This window comes from Peromyscus californicus, unplaced genomic scaffold, assembly GCF_007827085.1.
Source record: "Peromyscus californicus insignis strain IS unplaced genomic scaffold, ASM782708v3 Scaffold_14__1_contigs__length_90479793_seg_2, whole genome shotgun sequence".
NCBI lineage: Eukaryota > Metazoa > Chordata > Mammalia > Rodentia > Cricetidae > Peromyscus > Peromyscus californicus.
The window spans coordinates 6,803,402-6,821,456 of NW_026294436.1; the positions used below are offsets into that span (position 1 = coordinate 6,803,402).

At 39.7% G+C, this 18,055-nt stretch overlaps 1 protein-coding gene and 1 non-coding gene across 2 annotated transcripts in view; both read right to left on the reverse strand.

Moving 5' to 3' along the window:
• Epb41l5 (erythrocyte membrane protein band 4.1 like 5) overlaps window positions 1-18,055 on the reverse strand; it is a 124,848-nt gene that overhangs the window by 57,100 nt on the left and 49,693 nt on the right. The window contains 4 exon segments of the mRNA XM_052736735.1: window positions 10,070-10,185; window positions 10,573-10,612; window positions 15,247-15,274; window positions 17,498-17,604. Coding sequence (XP_052592695.1) covers window positions 10,070-10,185; window positions 10,573-10,612; window positions 15,247-15,274; window positions 17,498-17,604 — 291 coding nt within the window.
• Window positions 17,759-17,864, reverse strand: LOC128110226 (U6 spliceosomal RNA). Its single transcript, XR_008218176.1, has one exon. It is a non-coding gene; the product is annotated as a U6 spliceosomal RNA (small nuclear RNA).

Sequence of the window (18,055 nt, forward strand, 5' to 3'; positions counted from 1 at the left end):
TCCAGCAGGGACAGGACTACATAGAGACCCCTATCTCAAAAAAAAAAAAAAAAAAAAAAAAGATTATAACTTCTAAATATTTTTTCACTTAAAAACTTAAAATTAGTCAATCAATTTATTTTTTCAACAGTCACCTTTCCAATTCACTCAAATACTTTTGTTTATTTTTGAGGCATGGTCTCATGTAGCTCAGACTAGCCTTGAACTAATTCACCATGTAGCAGAAGATAACCTGAAATTCCAGATCTTAAGGCCATGCATCAACCATACTTCCAACTGTTACTGCATCAGAAGGATTGTGAAGTATGACTGATAAACTGGATACACATAATTATCTAAATCTTCTCAGGTCTTTCCAAAGACTCCCCAGGGTTTTGCTAAATGGTGTCCCAAGGAAGAATTAATGTAATTTATTAAACCTGTCTCTTTAAACTCTAGAGTCTACAATTAAATATGATGCCCCAAAGCTCAGTGGCTGGACTACAAGCAAACCTATGCTATGTGAACGGGCCCATTTTTGAATGGCACACTACACTCTGAGGGGCTTTGCATAATCCCTCTCAGTGCAACCGCATTAGATCCACAGATAAGGCGAGCTAGCAATCACTTCCGACTAACCCTTATTTTATAAACAATGATTAGCTCCTGTAGCAAGATACTTCTTAAAGACTATGCAATTTGTTGTAATTCCTAGCCATAAACTAATGTATCTACATAGCCTTCATTAAAATGAGATAAAACAACCCCCCACCCCACCCCCAAGACAGGATTTCTCTGTGTTTCAGCTCTGGCTGTCCTGGAGCTTACTCTGTAGCCCAGGCTGGCCTCAAACTCAGAGATCCGCCTGCTTCTGCCTCCCAAGTGCTGGGATTAAAGGCATGGACCACCACCTCCCAGCTCCAAAACCAAACTTTTTTTGCCCCATAACAGCAACAAATAGAATTATTGCTGTTGAACCTATTTTTTAAAGAGGAGGTGGAAGTTTATTACAACACTCAAGAAGTCTTCAGTCTCAATCCTTGGAGGATGTTGCTCTCTCTAGGTTAGGTTATCTTTTTCCTGCCACTATAAACACAGTACTGGCCAGCTGTTAGGAACACACTGTAAAAAGCTCTCATGCTTGGCCACTTCAACTGAGGCCACAGCTAGCTGCTTCTTGGGAACACAACCTTAGGTAATCAGTTAGTTAAAAAAAATCCCGAGAACAAGAATGAGTTCTAAACTCCCAGTAATAAGGTCACAGACTGCTTTCATTAATCAATCTTGAAACAGATTCTACTGCAGAAAGTACAAGTACTAATTAGCAACAGACAGGAATTAGTGGAAAATGATGTTTACCATATTTTACATGGAAAGTGATGTGCTTCATGTGCTCGTTTATTTTTATTTTTTTGAAATTAATTTCTCTACATGTGTGTGTTCCATGCCACCATGTGGAGATCAGAAGACAACCTGTAAGAGTTAGGCCCAGGGATCAAACTCAGGTCACTAGGTTTAAGAACCTTTAACCGGCCTATCTTTCTGGCCATGATATCATAATTTCTATACCACCAAGATTAATGTTTCAGAGTCAAGCCTTTATGTCAAAACATTTTACATGTGAGTGCTCATAACAATTCTGGCAGGAAGACATAATTAATGCTGTGGTATAATTTATATTAAAATATAAAAAAGATTGGCAAGACAGCTCAGCAGGTACAAGAACTTGCCTTGCAAGCCCGGTAAGCTGAGTTCAATTCTAGAAACCACATAAAAGTTGGAGGAAATGACTCCACCAAGTTGTTCTCTGACCTTCACATGCACCATGGAATGTACACACAGTAAAAACAAAAATAAAACGAAAATGTAAGAGAAACACTAAGTGGACTGGCACCAATGTTTTATGTTTGCAAATCCAAATTATCAATAAAATAAATTTATGCAATGTGGTATTATTTTCAAACCCAATGTCTACCAAACTTACCATTAAGGGCATTGGAAATCTAGGTTAGGAAAAAAGGGCTTGTTGATGCAAAGTCCAGAGCATCCCCGTTTGAGCTCATCCACTTCTTCCCCGTCAGTGCTGGATTAATACAGAACCAACAGTTCCCAACCTCTTGGTTCATGTTTATGAATACAAAGGGGGCTGGAGTGATGGCAAGCTGAGGATGAGTCATGAGCCTGGGAAGCCAGGTTCCTCCACAGTAAGTACCCTTCTTTTGCCTCAAACTCAAGACTCAGGACTCTCCTAACCTCCCACAGTTACTAATCTGGCAAAATGGAAAGATAAAATTGTGTCATAGTGAAAATACAGTAAGTCACCTAGCACTGTTAACAAATCAAAATCATTACACCAATCAAATGTCAAGTAAATGTCTATGTAGTAAAGCAGAGAAATAAACAAGCTGGGGATGTGGCTCAGTGATAGAGTACTTATCATGTGCAAGGCCCTGGGTTCAATCCCTAGCATGGGGGGTGAGGGGATGGGAGGGGGCTGCAATGAACTGTATTAGCCAAAAAAATAAGCTATCTCAGCTGGGTGGTGGTGGCGCATGCCTTTAATCCCAGCACTCGGGAGGCAGAGCCAGGTGGATCTCTGTGAATTCAAGACCAGCCTGGGCTACCAAGTGAGTTCCAGGAAAAGGTGCAAAGCTACACAGAGAAACCCTGTCTCAAAAAAACAAAAAACAAACAAACAAAAAAAGCTATCTCACTGTCCTTCATTAGTATAATATTTCTATGTCATACACGTTCTATATATGTTATGTTTTTATATCCTGATATATCTACATAGTAACATTTATATCCCAGGTAATGCTAGCAACTAACAATCTCCACTCAAGAGTTTAACATTTTGTGGCTGGTCTAACACTTGTATATGTGTGCACATTGGGGTGCATGTCTGTAGGTCACTTCCTTGCAAAAAAGAGGTTTTTACTTTTGTTTATTGTGTCTGGCCTGGAATTTGCTATGTAACTGTGCTGGCCTTGCACTCTCGCTCTTGACTAAGTACTGGGATTACAGGCGTGTGCTAACACTCTCATTCACTATTTGAATTAAGCTGATACAATATTAAAATGTTTGTATATTAGCTGCTTTAAAGAACAGGTGCATTAGTTTATCCTCAATGTCTGGCAGCCCTGGTGTCTGACTACAGGAGACCTGAGAATCCTACCTCTCAGTGCGTTCTTTCTCATGGCCTTCTTCATGATGTAAGCATTTAATGCTTCCTGGCTGCAATGGGTAGCTTGCAGATAAGAATTTAACTGGTTGTTCTTGAATTTCTTCCATAATAAATCAATTTTTTATAATCTTCAAATTAAAAAAATAAAAACAGAGACAGATAAAATACTTCTGTAACTTCATTTAAAATGTACACGTGATTAGCATTTCAAGATCAGAAAAATGAGATCGTACTTATAGATAGGTAAAAACCTATGAATTTTGTTTTTTGAGGGTCTAGTACTCATGGCAATCCTCCTGCCTCACCCTCTCCATGTATGAATTACCATGCCCAGCAGAATGTTTTTAACCATAAAAGAATGATCACCAGCTCATTTATGAAGCTTTTCTGTCACAACCATCCCATCTATAAAAACCCAACAGAACACAACCAATCTAACTCAAATGTTGCAGTTATATTCACCAGAACTAGCCAAACACTACTCAGTACATGAACATGGAGCTCTGTGCTGACGATTCCCTTTGATCAAAAGGACAGTGCCACAGCATGGTGCTTCTGGAAGAAAGATTTCTCTAGTCTAGATTATTTATTTATTATGTTTCATTGAGACAGGGTTTCACTATGTTGCTCAGGTTGCTTTCAAACGCCCAGGCATGAAAGAGCCTTCTATCTCAGCCTTCTAAACAGCTGGAAGTATAGGTGCAGGTTAGCTCAAACACTGATTTTTTTAAAAAAGATCACTTTTATTTGCATGTGTACACACACAGTTGACAGAGAGCAACTAGGGCAGCTCCTTCTCTCCTTCTAACATAGGGGTTCCAGGGTCAAACCCAGGTCATCAGGCTTAATGATGAGTGCGTTTACCTTCTGCATTATCTCACTCTCTACCTTCAAGTCCAGGACTTTGATCACTGAACAAATGGTACCATAAGAGCAGAAATGTATCACAGACATTTATTTATTTGGGCTGAACTACTTGAAAATCCCTCACTGCTACAGAAATATGTATTGCCATCTTGAGACTACCAGTCACAAGAGCAAAAATTTATAATACAGGCTGGATATCCCCTATCCAAAATTCTTGGAACTAGAAATGTTTTCCATTTCAGTTTAGATTTTCAAATATTTGTGCATACGTGCGCAATACTCTTGGTCTGCTTGCTGAGGCCTTTAAAGTGCAACCTGTGACAGGCGAGAAACTGTTAGCATATCAGTTATCTGGAGACTTAAGATTTTAGACTAGGATGCTCCATATGTCCTAAAGCACATAGGACACTTGGGAGACATGATTCTATTGCCCTTTGTCCTTTATTATCTAACTTTTTTTCCCCATTAGAAATTTAATAATAAATTATTTCATAACTAAGTTTCAAAGAAAGAAAACCCATGACGAGATTCTGCACCATTCAGATCAAACACTATTGGCTATCTCAAATTCTAAGAATAAAGATGACTACCTCCAATATAAACTGAAATATGATTCTTTGGTTACAGCCTTTCAGACTTCTAAAAGTCAATTTGCTAGGATATACAGGAGGTGCTCATTGTATCAGTGTCAGACCTAAGACTTCAGGATTAGAGTTATGTGATACTGAGCCATGAGGCTTCGTTAAAAAAAAAAATAAAATAAAGGGCATTATGACTCACTTGTATTATGGAAATCCTAGTGCCTTTCATTACATTCATATCTACTAAGTCTTTTCATAGCATAAAGCAGAGCTTCTGGGCTTAGAATGTTATGATCTAAGTACTATCAAGAAAAAAAAAAGGCTAGAGTGATGGTTTTGGCATTAAGAGCACTTGTTACAGCCGGGTGGTAGTGGCGCACACCTTTAATCCCACTTGGCAGGCACAGGTAGGTGGATCTCTGTGAGTTCGAGGCCAGCCTGGTCTATAGAGTGAGTTCCAGGACAGACAGGGCTACACAGAGAAACCCTGTCTCAAAAAAAAAAAAAAAAAAAAAAAAGCACTGGTTGCTCTTCCAGAGGACACAGGTTCAATTTCCTGCACCCACATGTTGGCTAACAAGTATCCACAACTCCTGTTCCAGGGGATCCAATACCTCTTCAGGCCTCCAAAGGCACCATACTAATGTGGTATACAGATACACAGATATACAAGCAGGTGAAACATCCATTCATACAAAATAAACAAGTCTTAAAAATAAAAAGGAAAAAAAGCACCATAGAGAATATTTAGTAACTATAATCTAAGCAAAACCAACCAAACAAAGACAAAAAAAACCAAAAACAAAATAAACCTCAGAGGGTCATACATTAGTGCCTTTTAAAAGCACACTGGATGGTGATTGTCTTAAAGGTTAGGCTAGGTAAGATATGCATCTGCTCTATTTAGGATATGTTAATATTTTGGACACCCATTCTGTATCTATAGTAAATTTAGGCAATGATCCCCTTATATGACGATAAAGCACATCAAGACTTGCCTACGAATTCCATGCTGTAAATTGTTTTGGGTTACACATCTGTTTCCTACCAACAAGCCCCATTCTATCTGCACAGGAGCCTACTATCCAAGCCCTCTGAAGTCATCTTCATCACCCAGCAGAGAACCTGTAAGATGAAGCCAACCTCTGCGGTACGCAGGACCAGTTAAACAATACGCTGTTTATAAAAAAAGCTTCATTATTTCAAAGCATCAACAGTTCTCAATATAAACCTTCAAATTTCTTCCTAAAGCTCAGAAAGTTTTCTAAAATTTAAAATAATTGTAAGAGGAAATACTGATTCTTCTTGGTAGTGTCTCAATCATCAGAAATGTACTTTACCAGCTAATTTGCCTCCAATGAATTAAATCAAAAAGCTTACATAGTAACATTTAACTATCTGGCAAAGTTCAAAAAGGACTAAAAGTGTGAAATTTATGCAACCCATCTCAAAATGGTACCATTTTCACTTCAGAACTTTATTTAAAGGCTGGATAAGGCCAGATTATGACGGTGTTACAAACCTGGGTGATCTGTCAAGGATTTTCAATGTGAAAGAAAGAAGGAATGAGCAAAGAAAGCTTTCACTCTGCATTTGGTATAGCCATCTGCTAATAAGGTACCACTCAGTCTTATCTCTCTACATGAGTCATACTGTTAGTGCGATTTCTAGTCCTGTGGTAACAAATGCTTATTAAAAAATAAAGTATAGTAAATTTTTACTAGAACCACAGGTACGTAGCTGAAATGACGGCATGGGTCACTTTAGAATGCAGTATGTGAGATCAGTATTATTACAGCACCATGACTGGACATGGTTCCTTTAAACTCCATCTATTTAGATGCCATGTGGTAGATGACAACTGACTGTTTATCATAAACAGGAACATCCTAAGAGATGCACTGAGGGATGTGTTAAATGCTAACGTTATGAAAACCCTTCCCAGGCCACAGTGGTATGCACACCCTTTCAACACAGCAACACCTGCCCCTGGCAGTGACAGCGTACAGCTTCTTCAGATCCTCTTCCCTTCCACAGAAGAAGTCAATCACAGCACTGCGTAACTGGTGACTCAGAATGAAACAGGTTCTCTCCAATACTTCTAATGGAATCAACCTCTATAACGCCACAAAATACATTATCAACCTGGATGACAGAGTTCCACGGCCTAAAAGGCGTAACAACTCATATCTCGGTCATGCCTGCAGGGCCAGAAAAATGAGCATCATGATGGCTCCTGCATTCTTCACATTGTGCTCATGGACAAAGTCAGTGTAGTTTCTGTGTGCAGTCTGGGGTGGGGCAGGCCCTGGTGGTCCACTGGTTTCCACCACGTTGACAGCAGTCACTGGTAGCAGAGAGCCTGGATGGTTGAGGAGCGGGGAGCACAGTTAGTCAACAGGAACAGAGAACATGGATGTGTAAAGGAGAAAGGCGATGTGATCAGCATGCACCACTATGGTGAGCAGTTCCCATGCAATGCTAACAGTCAAGAAGAGCAGGGGAGAAATCTACAGTTACGTGGTTCGGGTAATGGAAAGCACCAATACGAAAACACATGTAACTAGAATTAGTTAAGGAAATTAATTAATGAAGGAAAGTCAAAGAGGGCAAAACACTGTTATCTGTCCCTGCTGCCGCTGGGACATTCCAAGGTAATGTTGTTTGGAATTCTAGTGAAAAAAAGAAAAAAATCTAAGCAGAGTTTACGCAAATATTAGAATACTAGATTCTATTGAAAGACAAAGACATTTATGGAAAGTGCAATTATAAAAATGATCTCAAAACTCACATGATTTTAAAAAAATATAATCCAGGAAACAAAATTCAGGAGCATTAAAAAACCCTGCTCGGGCTAGAGAGATGGCTCAGAGGTTAAGAGCACTGGCTGCTCTTCCAAAGGTCCTGAGTTCAACTCCCAGCACCCACATGGTGTCTCACAACCATCTATAATGAGATCTCGTGCCCTGTTCTGGCCTGCAGGCGTGTATGCAGGCAGAACACTGTATACATAATAAATAAATAAGTAAATCTTAAAAAAACAAAAACAAAAAGCCTGCTCATAGATATGAAGCAAGTTCGCATCAGTGAGCCAAATTAACGGCAATGACTGCACTTTCTGTAATCAGAGTTCACAGGGGCACAGACTGAGATGTGACAGGCGCAGATGGAGTACAGGAAGTGCACAGCACGGGGGTGGGGGTGGGGTTAGAGGGCAGACATTCACAGACATGGACGTGCATCTGGACAGAGTCCCAAGAGTCCTCCAGTAGAAAGAAACACCCGCCATGGCTCAAAACCAAGCTTTTGTGATGGGACAAGGGCAGCACACACTTCATATAACTACCAAGGGAAAAGATTATTCAAATACAAAAAGCACCTAAAATCTAGATTTTTTTTAAAAAAGTATTTTTCAAATTCAATAAAATATTAACTTAATTTTTCATCATTTTATTCCCTTCCACTGAAATTCAACTTGCTCATCAGACCTAACAAGCAAAATTCATGACTCTTGATTTAGAGTCTCTAAAAATTTAAAAAATCAATTCACCTTATGCTCTGGTTTACAGATGCGAGATTTCCTAAGTTCCACTTTTTTTTTTTTTTTTTTTTTTTTTGATAGGGCTAGGTCTTACTACATAGCCCAGGCTAGCCTGGGATCACAGTCTACCTGTGCCTTCTTCTCAAGCACTGAGATTACAGGCATGCTTTCTTTTGTTTTGAGATATGGCTACTTGTTGCTCAGGCTAGACTCAAATCCCCGGCCTCAGTAGACTCTCAGTCTCAAGCACTGTCATCTGGCTTCTTGTTAATAAACAATGTATGTGATATTAAATAGCTTAACAAATTCTCATACTGACATTAAATCATTCACCTAGTTAATGGTTTCATTAAAGATATTGGGGAAACAAGCCGAAGACGTCAACAGGAAATGGGTTTAAATTAAATTGGCTCCAAATCATCTGCCAGAAGTAGGATGTTCCATATTCTGTGCTGTCGCCCAGTCATCAGTTTCCAAACTTTGTTCCCATTTCTACAGGAGGACTGTTTCGGACCTGAAATCCAAGCATGCAGAAACAGAGGCAGACTGCGCTGTAATGAAGGCTGGAGAGTCACTCGCTCTAAGCCACGTCAGCTGCACGTCCAGTTCCGTGCCCTGCTGACGGACGCGGAGGCTCCTCAGGTGTTCAGGGTTATCTCTAGTCCACTTCAGCAAAGGAGGTGTCAGCACGACCATGTGTAGGAAGAGGACACACAGCTCCAAGTTTGTTCATTTCTCTTGAAACTCAAATTCAATATTCTCTCTAAAGGCTACACCAAAGGAACTGGCAGTGCCTAACAAATCTAATTAAACAGATTTAAATATGCACTCATTAAAATGGAATTCAATAAAGACAGAGTCATAACACAGGATGTAAACTAATCAGGTTCTCACTTGGTATTAAAGGAAGACATGTGTCTATTAAGACAGTTCTTTTGCAGTTGAAGTCTGGTTACTATCTTCATGTGACAATGGACTTCAGTGGCACATTAAAGACATGGAGCACAGCTGCTTGCTGGCCTCTTATCTTCAGCAAGAAACTAAAACTTACGATGTCCTAAAGACTAAAACTGGACATTTGTAGGCCTCATCTGTCACCCTTTTGGTATGTACATATGCATACATACCTAAATATCTTATATCATATTCATTTTTGAACCGCATGTTATCTGGGACTGAAATAAAATACATCCAACCATCACAGGCAAAGCATCCTGCCGTTAGTTAAGCCAGCAATACCAGCAAAAGGAGTGCGTAGCACAGACCAGAGACAGTCACCAGCCACTGCTGACCCACCACCAGGAAGGAAGAACCGGCTGCACAGAAAGCTGACCCAGACCTTGAGATCACCACAGACACTCATCAAGTTCCAGCTACTAACAAACTAAGAGCAAGAGAAAGAGAGAAATCCCATGAATCATCCAAGTGCATCCAATAAACAGACAGAAAGCTTGAACAGATGATACATCCATAGGACCACTGCGCCCAAATAATTTCCAAGGAACCCTCCCCAAGCCACAGAGCTTTCTAGGAAAGCACAAACCCAACTGATTAAACCCAACAAGCCACAAAGTATCCATATTTGTGTATTTACCATTTACATAAATAGCTTTACTTTCACTGAATGATTTCTCTAGTTCCCCAAGCTGGAATATTTTTCTTTCTTTTTTTCAGACTTTAATCAACCACTCCAGATCACATGAATGAAAGTAAAGCCGTCTTATGTTCCGTCTCTAGCCAGCTGTCCTCCCTCTCATCTACGAACCTTGTCACCATCCCTGACTGCTCAGTCTGCTCCGTCTCAGTTCACAAATATGAATAATTTGTTTTCAATCAATTACAGTGCTTCAAGATTATAGCTTAAAAGTTTAGAATACAATTATGCAAGAAATATTTTGGTTTAGGAAGTTCACAAACCATTTCCTGTCGTGTTGGTTTACTGCAGAATTCTGTGGAAGATTCTCTATCTCCACCAGCACCGAACCAGAAGATGAGGAAGAAGTCATAGGCACAGGAGACCTCATACTCCAAGCCTTGGGGCAAAAATTATAAAAGTCATTTGTTCTGCCTATAAGTAAGGTCAAATATTAACAAACAGAAATACTAATGCCAAGAAATACAACATTAAAATGGAGTGCCATCTATATAGTACATAAATGTAATATAATTAAATGTTTGAATTTTAATACACTAATTTTAGATACTAAATAAACATTCACAACGTACTGATGCCCCAGATTTATAGGGGCAGAAAATACAGATCATCTGTTTTACTAACAGTATCTTAGTAAAACAAGAGAAGTGTTGGGGGTAAGAAATGTACAAAACTAGTAATATCATACACTACAAAAATCCCATTAATATATGACAGTCAAATTAACTATGTGCTCTGGTGTCTTAGGAACTCACTATTGTCTTACCTGTTGGGAGTCATTATTCTGGGTTGAAGCATTATGAACACTATAATGAAAAAAAAAAAACCTATTAAAAAAACCTATATGTAAGGATTTGGAGGGAAGAAAGAGGAGCAATGCAATTAAAATACAACCTTAAAAAAAAGCTAACCAAACAAACATGCATATAGACCCAAATCGGAATAGAATTGATTATAAACTGTTTCCTTAAAATGTACGTAAAGGGGCTGGAGAGACAGCTCAGGGTTGGGAGCACTGGCTGCTCTTCCGGAGGACATGGGTTCAATTCCCAGTACCCACATGACAGCTCGTAACTGTATGAATCTCCACTTCCAGGGGATCCGACACCTTCACACCAATGCACATAAAATAAAATTTTTTTTAAAAGACTTATTTATTTATTATGTATACAGAAGAGGGTGCCAGATCTCATTACAAATGGTTGTGAGCCACCATGTGGGTGCTGGGAATTGAACTCAGGACCTCTGGAAGAACAGTCGGTGCTCCTAACCTCTGAGCCATCTCTCCAGCCCCCATAAAATAAAATTTTAAAAAATGTATTTAAAGTAAGTTCAACAAAGACTAAAAATACATATCTAACTTGCACATTAAAGTTTGAAATAGTTTGCATAGTTTGAAATTTTTTTCATGGAATCAACACCAGTAATATCTTGTATTTATGAGTTCACCCATATAAATATATATCTTAGATATCTTTAAGGTATTAATCTATGTTTGGTGGAAACTGAATCGTTGTATCATTGAGAAAATGAAATCCAAAAGCCTAATTGTGTAGTCTTTTGATAAGTTTGACATATGTATACACACACATATAAAATTTGCCTGTTATTTTACATTAACTTTTATTTTTAATGTTGTATATGCATAATTATAATTTGTCTTTTATTACTAATAAAATGAAGCATTATAGGTTTTTTAAAAACCCTACATATAAAATTCTAGATTATTACTTTCTTTCTAATTTTTTGTCTTGTTTTGTTTTTTTGAAATAGGGTCTCATTACATAGTTCTGGCTGATCTGGAACTTGATATGTAGACCAGTCTGGCCTCAAACTCAGATCTATCTGCCACTGCCTTTGGAGTGCTGAGATCAGAGACGTGTGACAAGATGCTTTACTTTCTAAGATTATATATACACTATTCAAAGCAGCACCAACAATGTTATTGCTTTGTTTCCAGCTAAATTGTTTTGATGCTTCCTCAAGCTGCAATTGTCATAGTTACTATCAAACATCTGCTTTTCTATGGCTATTTATATTTTCCATATATATACATTTTAATTGCACCTTACATTACCAGTAATCTCAACACACGCCTATGAGGTGCCTTGAGCCAAACAGGGTATTGAGTATCATTTATATTTAGAACCTTCAAATTTCTCTTCTAGATCTTCATGAAGAGTTTTAGAAAGTCTATATAACCTAACTCAGTCATTCTCAACCTTCCTAATGCTGTGGCCCTTTAATACAGTTCCTCATGTTGTAGTGACCCCAACCATAAATTTATCTTGTTGCTACTTCTTAACTGTAATTTTGCTACTGTTATGAATCATAATGTAAATATCTGTATACAGGATATCTGATATACAACCCCTGTGAAAGGGTCATTTGACCCCCAAAGGAGTTGTGACCCATAGGTTGAGAACCTAACTGGAAGAACCTAATTGGTCTTCCTTCCCATATCTGATTTTTTTGTTTTGTTTTGTTTTTTTGAGACAGGGTTTCTCTGTGTAGTTTTGGTGCCTGTCCTGGAACTCACTCCGTAGACCAGGCTAGCCTCCAACTCACAGAGATCCACCTACCTCTACCTCCCGAGTGCTGGGATTAAAGGCGTGCGCCACCACCACCTGGCCCATATCTGATTTTTAGTATGTTATTTATTTATTATCTATCTATCTATCTATCTATCTATCTATCTATCTATCTATCTATCTATTTTTGGTTTTTCAAGACAAGGTTTTCCTCTGTAGCCTTGGCTGTCCTGGAACTTGCTCTGTAGACCATACTTGACAGGACGCAGTACATAGGAAAATGGCGGTTTAGAAAGGGAAAGGGAAAGAAATCCTGTGCTAGGATGAAGTGTTTAATTTTAATTGGGCATGTTAATTAGGGCAGCCAAAGGGGGCTTTGGATTGCTGGACTTCAATACTTTGATAGTCAGCCTCAGGAGGAGGAAGGAGCCAAATCAGGGAACAGACCTTGTGGCTGGCTTCAGGAGTGTAACGTAGCAGCTTTTAGCAAGGCAGAGGGAACTGGGGAGAAGGGCAAGGCCCTCCAGAGCCATGTTTGTCAGCTCTGGCTGGCTGGGTTCCCTTCCGCTTGTGAACTTGATCAGAAATATATGTTCTATTCGGAGTATCTTAGAGAAGGGCTTTGTAAAGGGCCACATGCAGTAACTGACACTTTTGCTCATAGATAGCCTCTGTTTAATTTCCTTCCTCTGTCCTGGCTCTACGCTGCCTTAACCCAGGTACGACAGCATATGCCTACAGTCCCACCGCTCAGTGAGAAGGAAGCTCAGGGAGGAGAGTGTCTTGAGTTCAGGTGGTCGGGCTAGCCTGTGCAGCATACCAAGGCCTCTTCATTTAGAAAAAGAAAACTTATTAGTAACCATGAACATCAACTATCCTTTAAAACACTACCTTTTCTTCATGTACTTTTAGTCCAAGCTCACAAGGAGAGACCGACACCAGCAATTTACAAACCTGTTATTCAAACTGGTATATTTTATGAAACAGCAAAGTACAAGGTCGAGAAATGTTCTCGGTCAAATAGACCCTATAAAAAAAGGCACTGTTCTCCAGTCCACTGGAGCAAAACCATCCATGCAAACAGAACGGCAAGGGTAAGAGCGAAGGGCATGCATGCCAGTCCAAACTCAGGTTGTCCTGAGATTGTATGAAAGAGAGGTACCTAGTAACCTTGGGGGGGGGGGGTGTCTCACCATTTAACTTCTGAAAGCCTATTACAAACATACCACATACACATACACACACACTTTAAGATTTATTAATGTTGTATGTGTATGTGTCTGTGTGTTAAGAAATACATGTAAGTGTATGTGTCCTTGGAGGCCAACTCAGATCATCTGGAGCTGTGAGCCACACAACTTAGTCTTTTATAATCTTTAAGATTATAATTATACCATTTCTCCCTCCAAAGGGCCCGCATTTCTTCAGTAGCCTGTTTCTGTGGTCTTCGAGAGTCAGAAGCATCACTAATGAAGAGACATTTACCCACTGAAGTAAAACTGACTCCAATTCTAGAAGAGACCATGCTTATACTCACTACGCTCTGATTAGAAACTTGTATTTCAGAACATCTTAGAGAAAGGACTTTAGCTTTGCAAATAAAAACCTTAATTGTTCAACATCATATCACTGTTTAAATATTTTCTTTATTTCTACTACTTTCATGGCATATCTTTAAGGTGAAATGTCATGTCCTAGTCTGTTCCAAGAAAGCAAGACACAATCTACTAAATAAACAAACACCATTTAAAAAACACAGAGAGCTAAAATGCCTTGTCAATTTCCTCGTAAGAACAGTTTCTAAATAATTCAAAAGAAAAACAAAAAACAAAAAATCCAAAGCACAGAGCCAAGAAAGGCACAAAAATGTACTTTTTAATCTGAAGTTTTACAGTAGAAACCCTCATTTCCTCCCAACTCCTTATTCATTTTACTCTTAACAGCATCAAGAGTCCTTGTTCACAACAGCCAAGTGTTTCTGTAATGAGTCACTAATCACAAGCTGGCTCCAACAGTTTTAAGTGAAGAAAACTGAACAGGAAAGTTCAGAGGCTGGAAAGACGGCTCAGCAGGTCAAGGCACTTGCTGCCAAGACCGACACCTGTCAGCAGGAGTGCCATCCCTAGAACCCATGTGGTGCAGCTCTTCTAAGCTGTCCTCTAACCTCCATATGGGTACTGTGGTACATGCACAACTACACACTAAACATGCACTGCTACAACTAAACCCACTAAATAAATAAATACATGTAATACAAATTTCTTTTACGGTACAGTTGACTACTCAGTATCTGAAACATATGTCTACAAGAGGTGACTGAATTAAGAATTTAAAAATCAGACTAGAGATAATCCAGGTTAGATGGCTCTGATGAATACTATCACAGTGTTAAGAAAGAGTTCCTATCAATTCCTTACAAACTCTTCTCAAAAAACAAGAGAGGAAGGACTATTTACCAACTTAGTCTGTGAGATCATGAATCGCTCTCATACCAAAACTGGAAAAGGAGTCTAAGAAACGCACAGACACCTCTGATGGATACAGACACAGAGATCAACAAATACTAGCAAGCCGAGCCAGTAACATGGAAGTGAGAGCCATATACCACGACTGAGGGCAGTTCAGCCCGGAATCCAATGGTTACCTGCCAACTCACCTTTCTTCTTTGCCATTCTCTGTAGAACACAGCCACTCCCACCCTACCACTCTACTCCTGTAAGCAGCTTAACTGTTCTGAATGTCACTTTCACTGGTGTCTATTTGTTCCCTATTCTCCTCCCAATGGAAATGGAAAGCCTATGGAAAACCTGACATTTGGCAAGGTTTTCAACAAATATTTGTTTAACTCATTATAGCAACTATATAAATTGCACAACTATGAAAATCGTCTCAGTTCCTACATTACTCACCCAAGATCTTCAGGTTTTGTTGTGCTTGCTGACAAGAGAAAAGATAACATCTTATTAGTCCACCCTGCATGACAAATTGCTGCACTATTCAAAGTAAATCCGTGACTAACTGTGAAAACATACACAAGCTGTGCTGCAGGTCAGACCAGTAAGGCCTGCAGCAGCCACTTCTGTTTTCCAATAAAACACCGTGTGCATCTATTCTTTTCTTTTCCAGGATTGTACTGTTGTTTGTGTGGACCTGGGTGTGTCTGTGTGGCTGGCTATGTGCACAAGAACACAGGTCCCCCGGAGCTCAGAAGAGAGCATCGGATCCCTTGGAGCTGGAGTTATGGGTCCTTTGAGCCGCTTGATGTGGGAGCTGGAACCAATCTGGGTCTTCTGCAAGGGCAGTCCACTCTCTTAACTGCTGAGCCATCTCTCCAGCTCAACATCTATTCATTTAAAAGTTCCATTAAAAATGTATTGTTGTGTGCATGTCAGTGCCACAGAGCATGTATAAGAGCAAGGACAATTCATGGGAGTCCATTCTCTCTTTTTGACACAATGTGGGTCCTGGGATCAAACTCGGGTCATCAGGCTTGGCGACCAGCAACCTCACTCATGAGCGAAACTGCTAGCCCACATCTGTTCTTTTAAACTAACTTTCTATAAAAGTCTCCTGGATGAAGGAACTGACTCTGAATTCTGTCAGTTGAAAAGACGAGGTAATAGGGCTTTGATCCATGCCTGAACTATTCGAATTTATAGCTATCTACCTGACTTTATGAGCACACGAGAATGAGTATGGACCAGTCAGAAGAACCAGGCAACAGCAGCACGGCCACCATCAGACTGTGGCACGGTTTGTACAACACTGACCTGGCAGGAGACATGCTCACCCAACTGTGTTGTAGTAGAAGTTCAAGTCTGGAGCCTAACACAAGCTTTAGTTTAATTTGTTCATGGAAACTAAGCTTTCCTTACACAGTTGAAGGATCTTAAGTGGCAGGTAACATTTATGAATTTGTAAATATCTATAAATATCTATGCATGACAGACACCGATAATTAAAAATGTAAATTTAATTTTTTTTTTTTTTTTTTTTTTTTTTTTTTTTTTTTTTTTTTTTTTTTTTTTTTTTGGTTTTTCGAGACAGGGTTTCTCTGTGTAGCTTTGCGCCTTTCCTGGGACTCACTTGGTAGCCCAGGCTGGCCTCGAACTCACAGAGATCCGCCTGGCTCTGCCTCCCGAGTGCTGGGATTAAAGGCGTGCGCCACCACCGCCCGGCTAAAAATGTAAATTTAATTTAGCAGAATTTCTAACAGTAAATTACAATACAGAACAGTATCATTCACTCATTTTTATATTGTTTTCCTGAGTGTCTCTGTGTGGGATGTGTGGGGGTCAGCGGATAACTTTGTGGAGTCTGTTTTCTTTCCTATGTGGTCCTGGGGACTGAACTTAGGTCAGTCCCACTGGGCAGCAAGCACCTTAAAAAGTGTCTTTATCTCACCAGCCTAATAGGAATAACTTTTCCTGAAAAATTCTTTGGGGCTGGAGAGATGACTCAGAGGTTAAGAGTATTTGCTGCTCTTCCAGAGGACCTGGTTCAAGTCTCAGCAGCCACATGATGGCTCACAACTGTCTCTAACTCCAGTTCCAGGGCAATGGCCTTCACATGGTTCATAAAATGGCACATATGCATGCACAAACCTTCTCCCCTACAAAATAAACAATTTAATTTACTCATTACATGCTAATATTAAAAACCATTCAAGCTGGGCGGTGGTGGTGCACACCTTTAATCCCAGCACTCGGGAGGCAGAGGCAGGTGGATCTATGTGAGTTCAAGGCCAGCCTGGTCTCCAGAGAGAGAGATCCAGGACAGGCACCAAAACTACACAGAGAAACCCTGTCTCGAAACCCCCCCCCCCAAAAAAATTAAATAAATAAATAAATAAATAAAAACCATTCCAAGGGATGAAGAGGCATTTCATCATGAGATTTGAAAGACAAGAGAAAAAAACAACTGCTCTAGTACAGACACTAAAAAGAAAAACTAAGTGCAAACAAAAACACTGCTCCTGTCACCGAACTGAGCTACGATCAAGTTCAACCCCAGCTAAATACAGAAGCCATTACAGTGAACAGTTTCAATTAACTAAGAACGACTTAAGAAGACTCAGGCGGCTTCCTCTCCAGCAAACAAGGAGCTAGCACATGAAGACTGGCAGGAAGGACAAGCCTTTGGAACAGGGCCGCACGTCACCTTTCATTTGGAGGGTCCGCCGGGAGTATCGCTTACTGGGCCTTCTTTCAAAGGAGGTTGATCTTCTTGCTTTGTTAGTTTTTGTGGTCTGATATTCTGTTTTTCCACTAAAATAAAGGAGGCAAGTCAACGGTAAGACAATCTAAGGCAACCAGCACAGGAGTAAGATGTCTGCACTCAGATTATCCCGCGAAGAAGCATCCAGAAGGGAACTACTACCCATAGTTCTGCTTTTTCTCTTCACCAGTTTTTTTTTTTTTTTTAAATATGGAACGCTTCACGAATTTGCGTGTCATCTTGCGCAGGGGCCATGCTCATCTTCTCTGTATCGTTCCAATTTTAGTCTACGTGCTGCCGAAGCGAGCACCCAGATATTTTTTTTAATTCTCCAGGCTTTGGTAAAATATGTAACATTAATAATAGAGGATTTCTCCTAAGCATGTATATCACCTATAAACATATTAAATCATGAGACAATGTCCAAGCTCTCAGGGAAGCAACCTCTAATTTCCTAATCACACGAATCAATGCAAAATGTGTAATCCAAACCAAGATTCC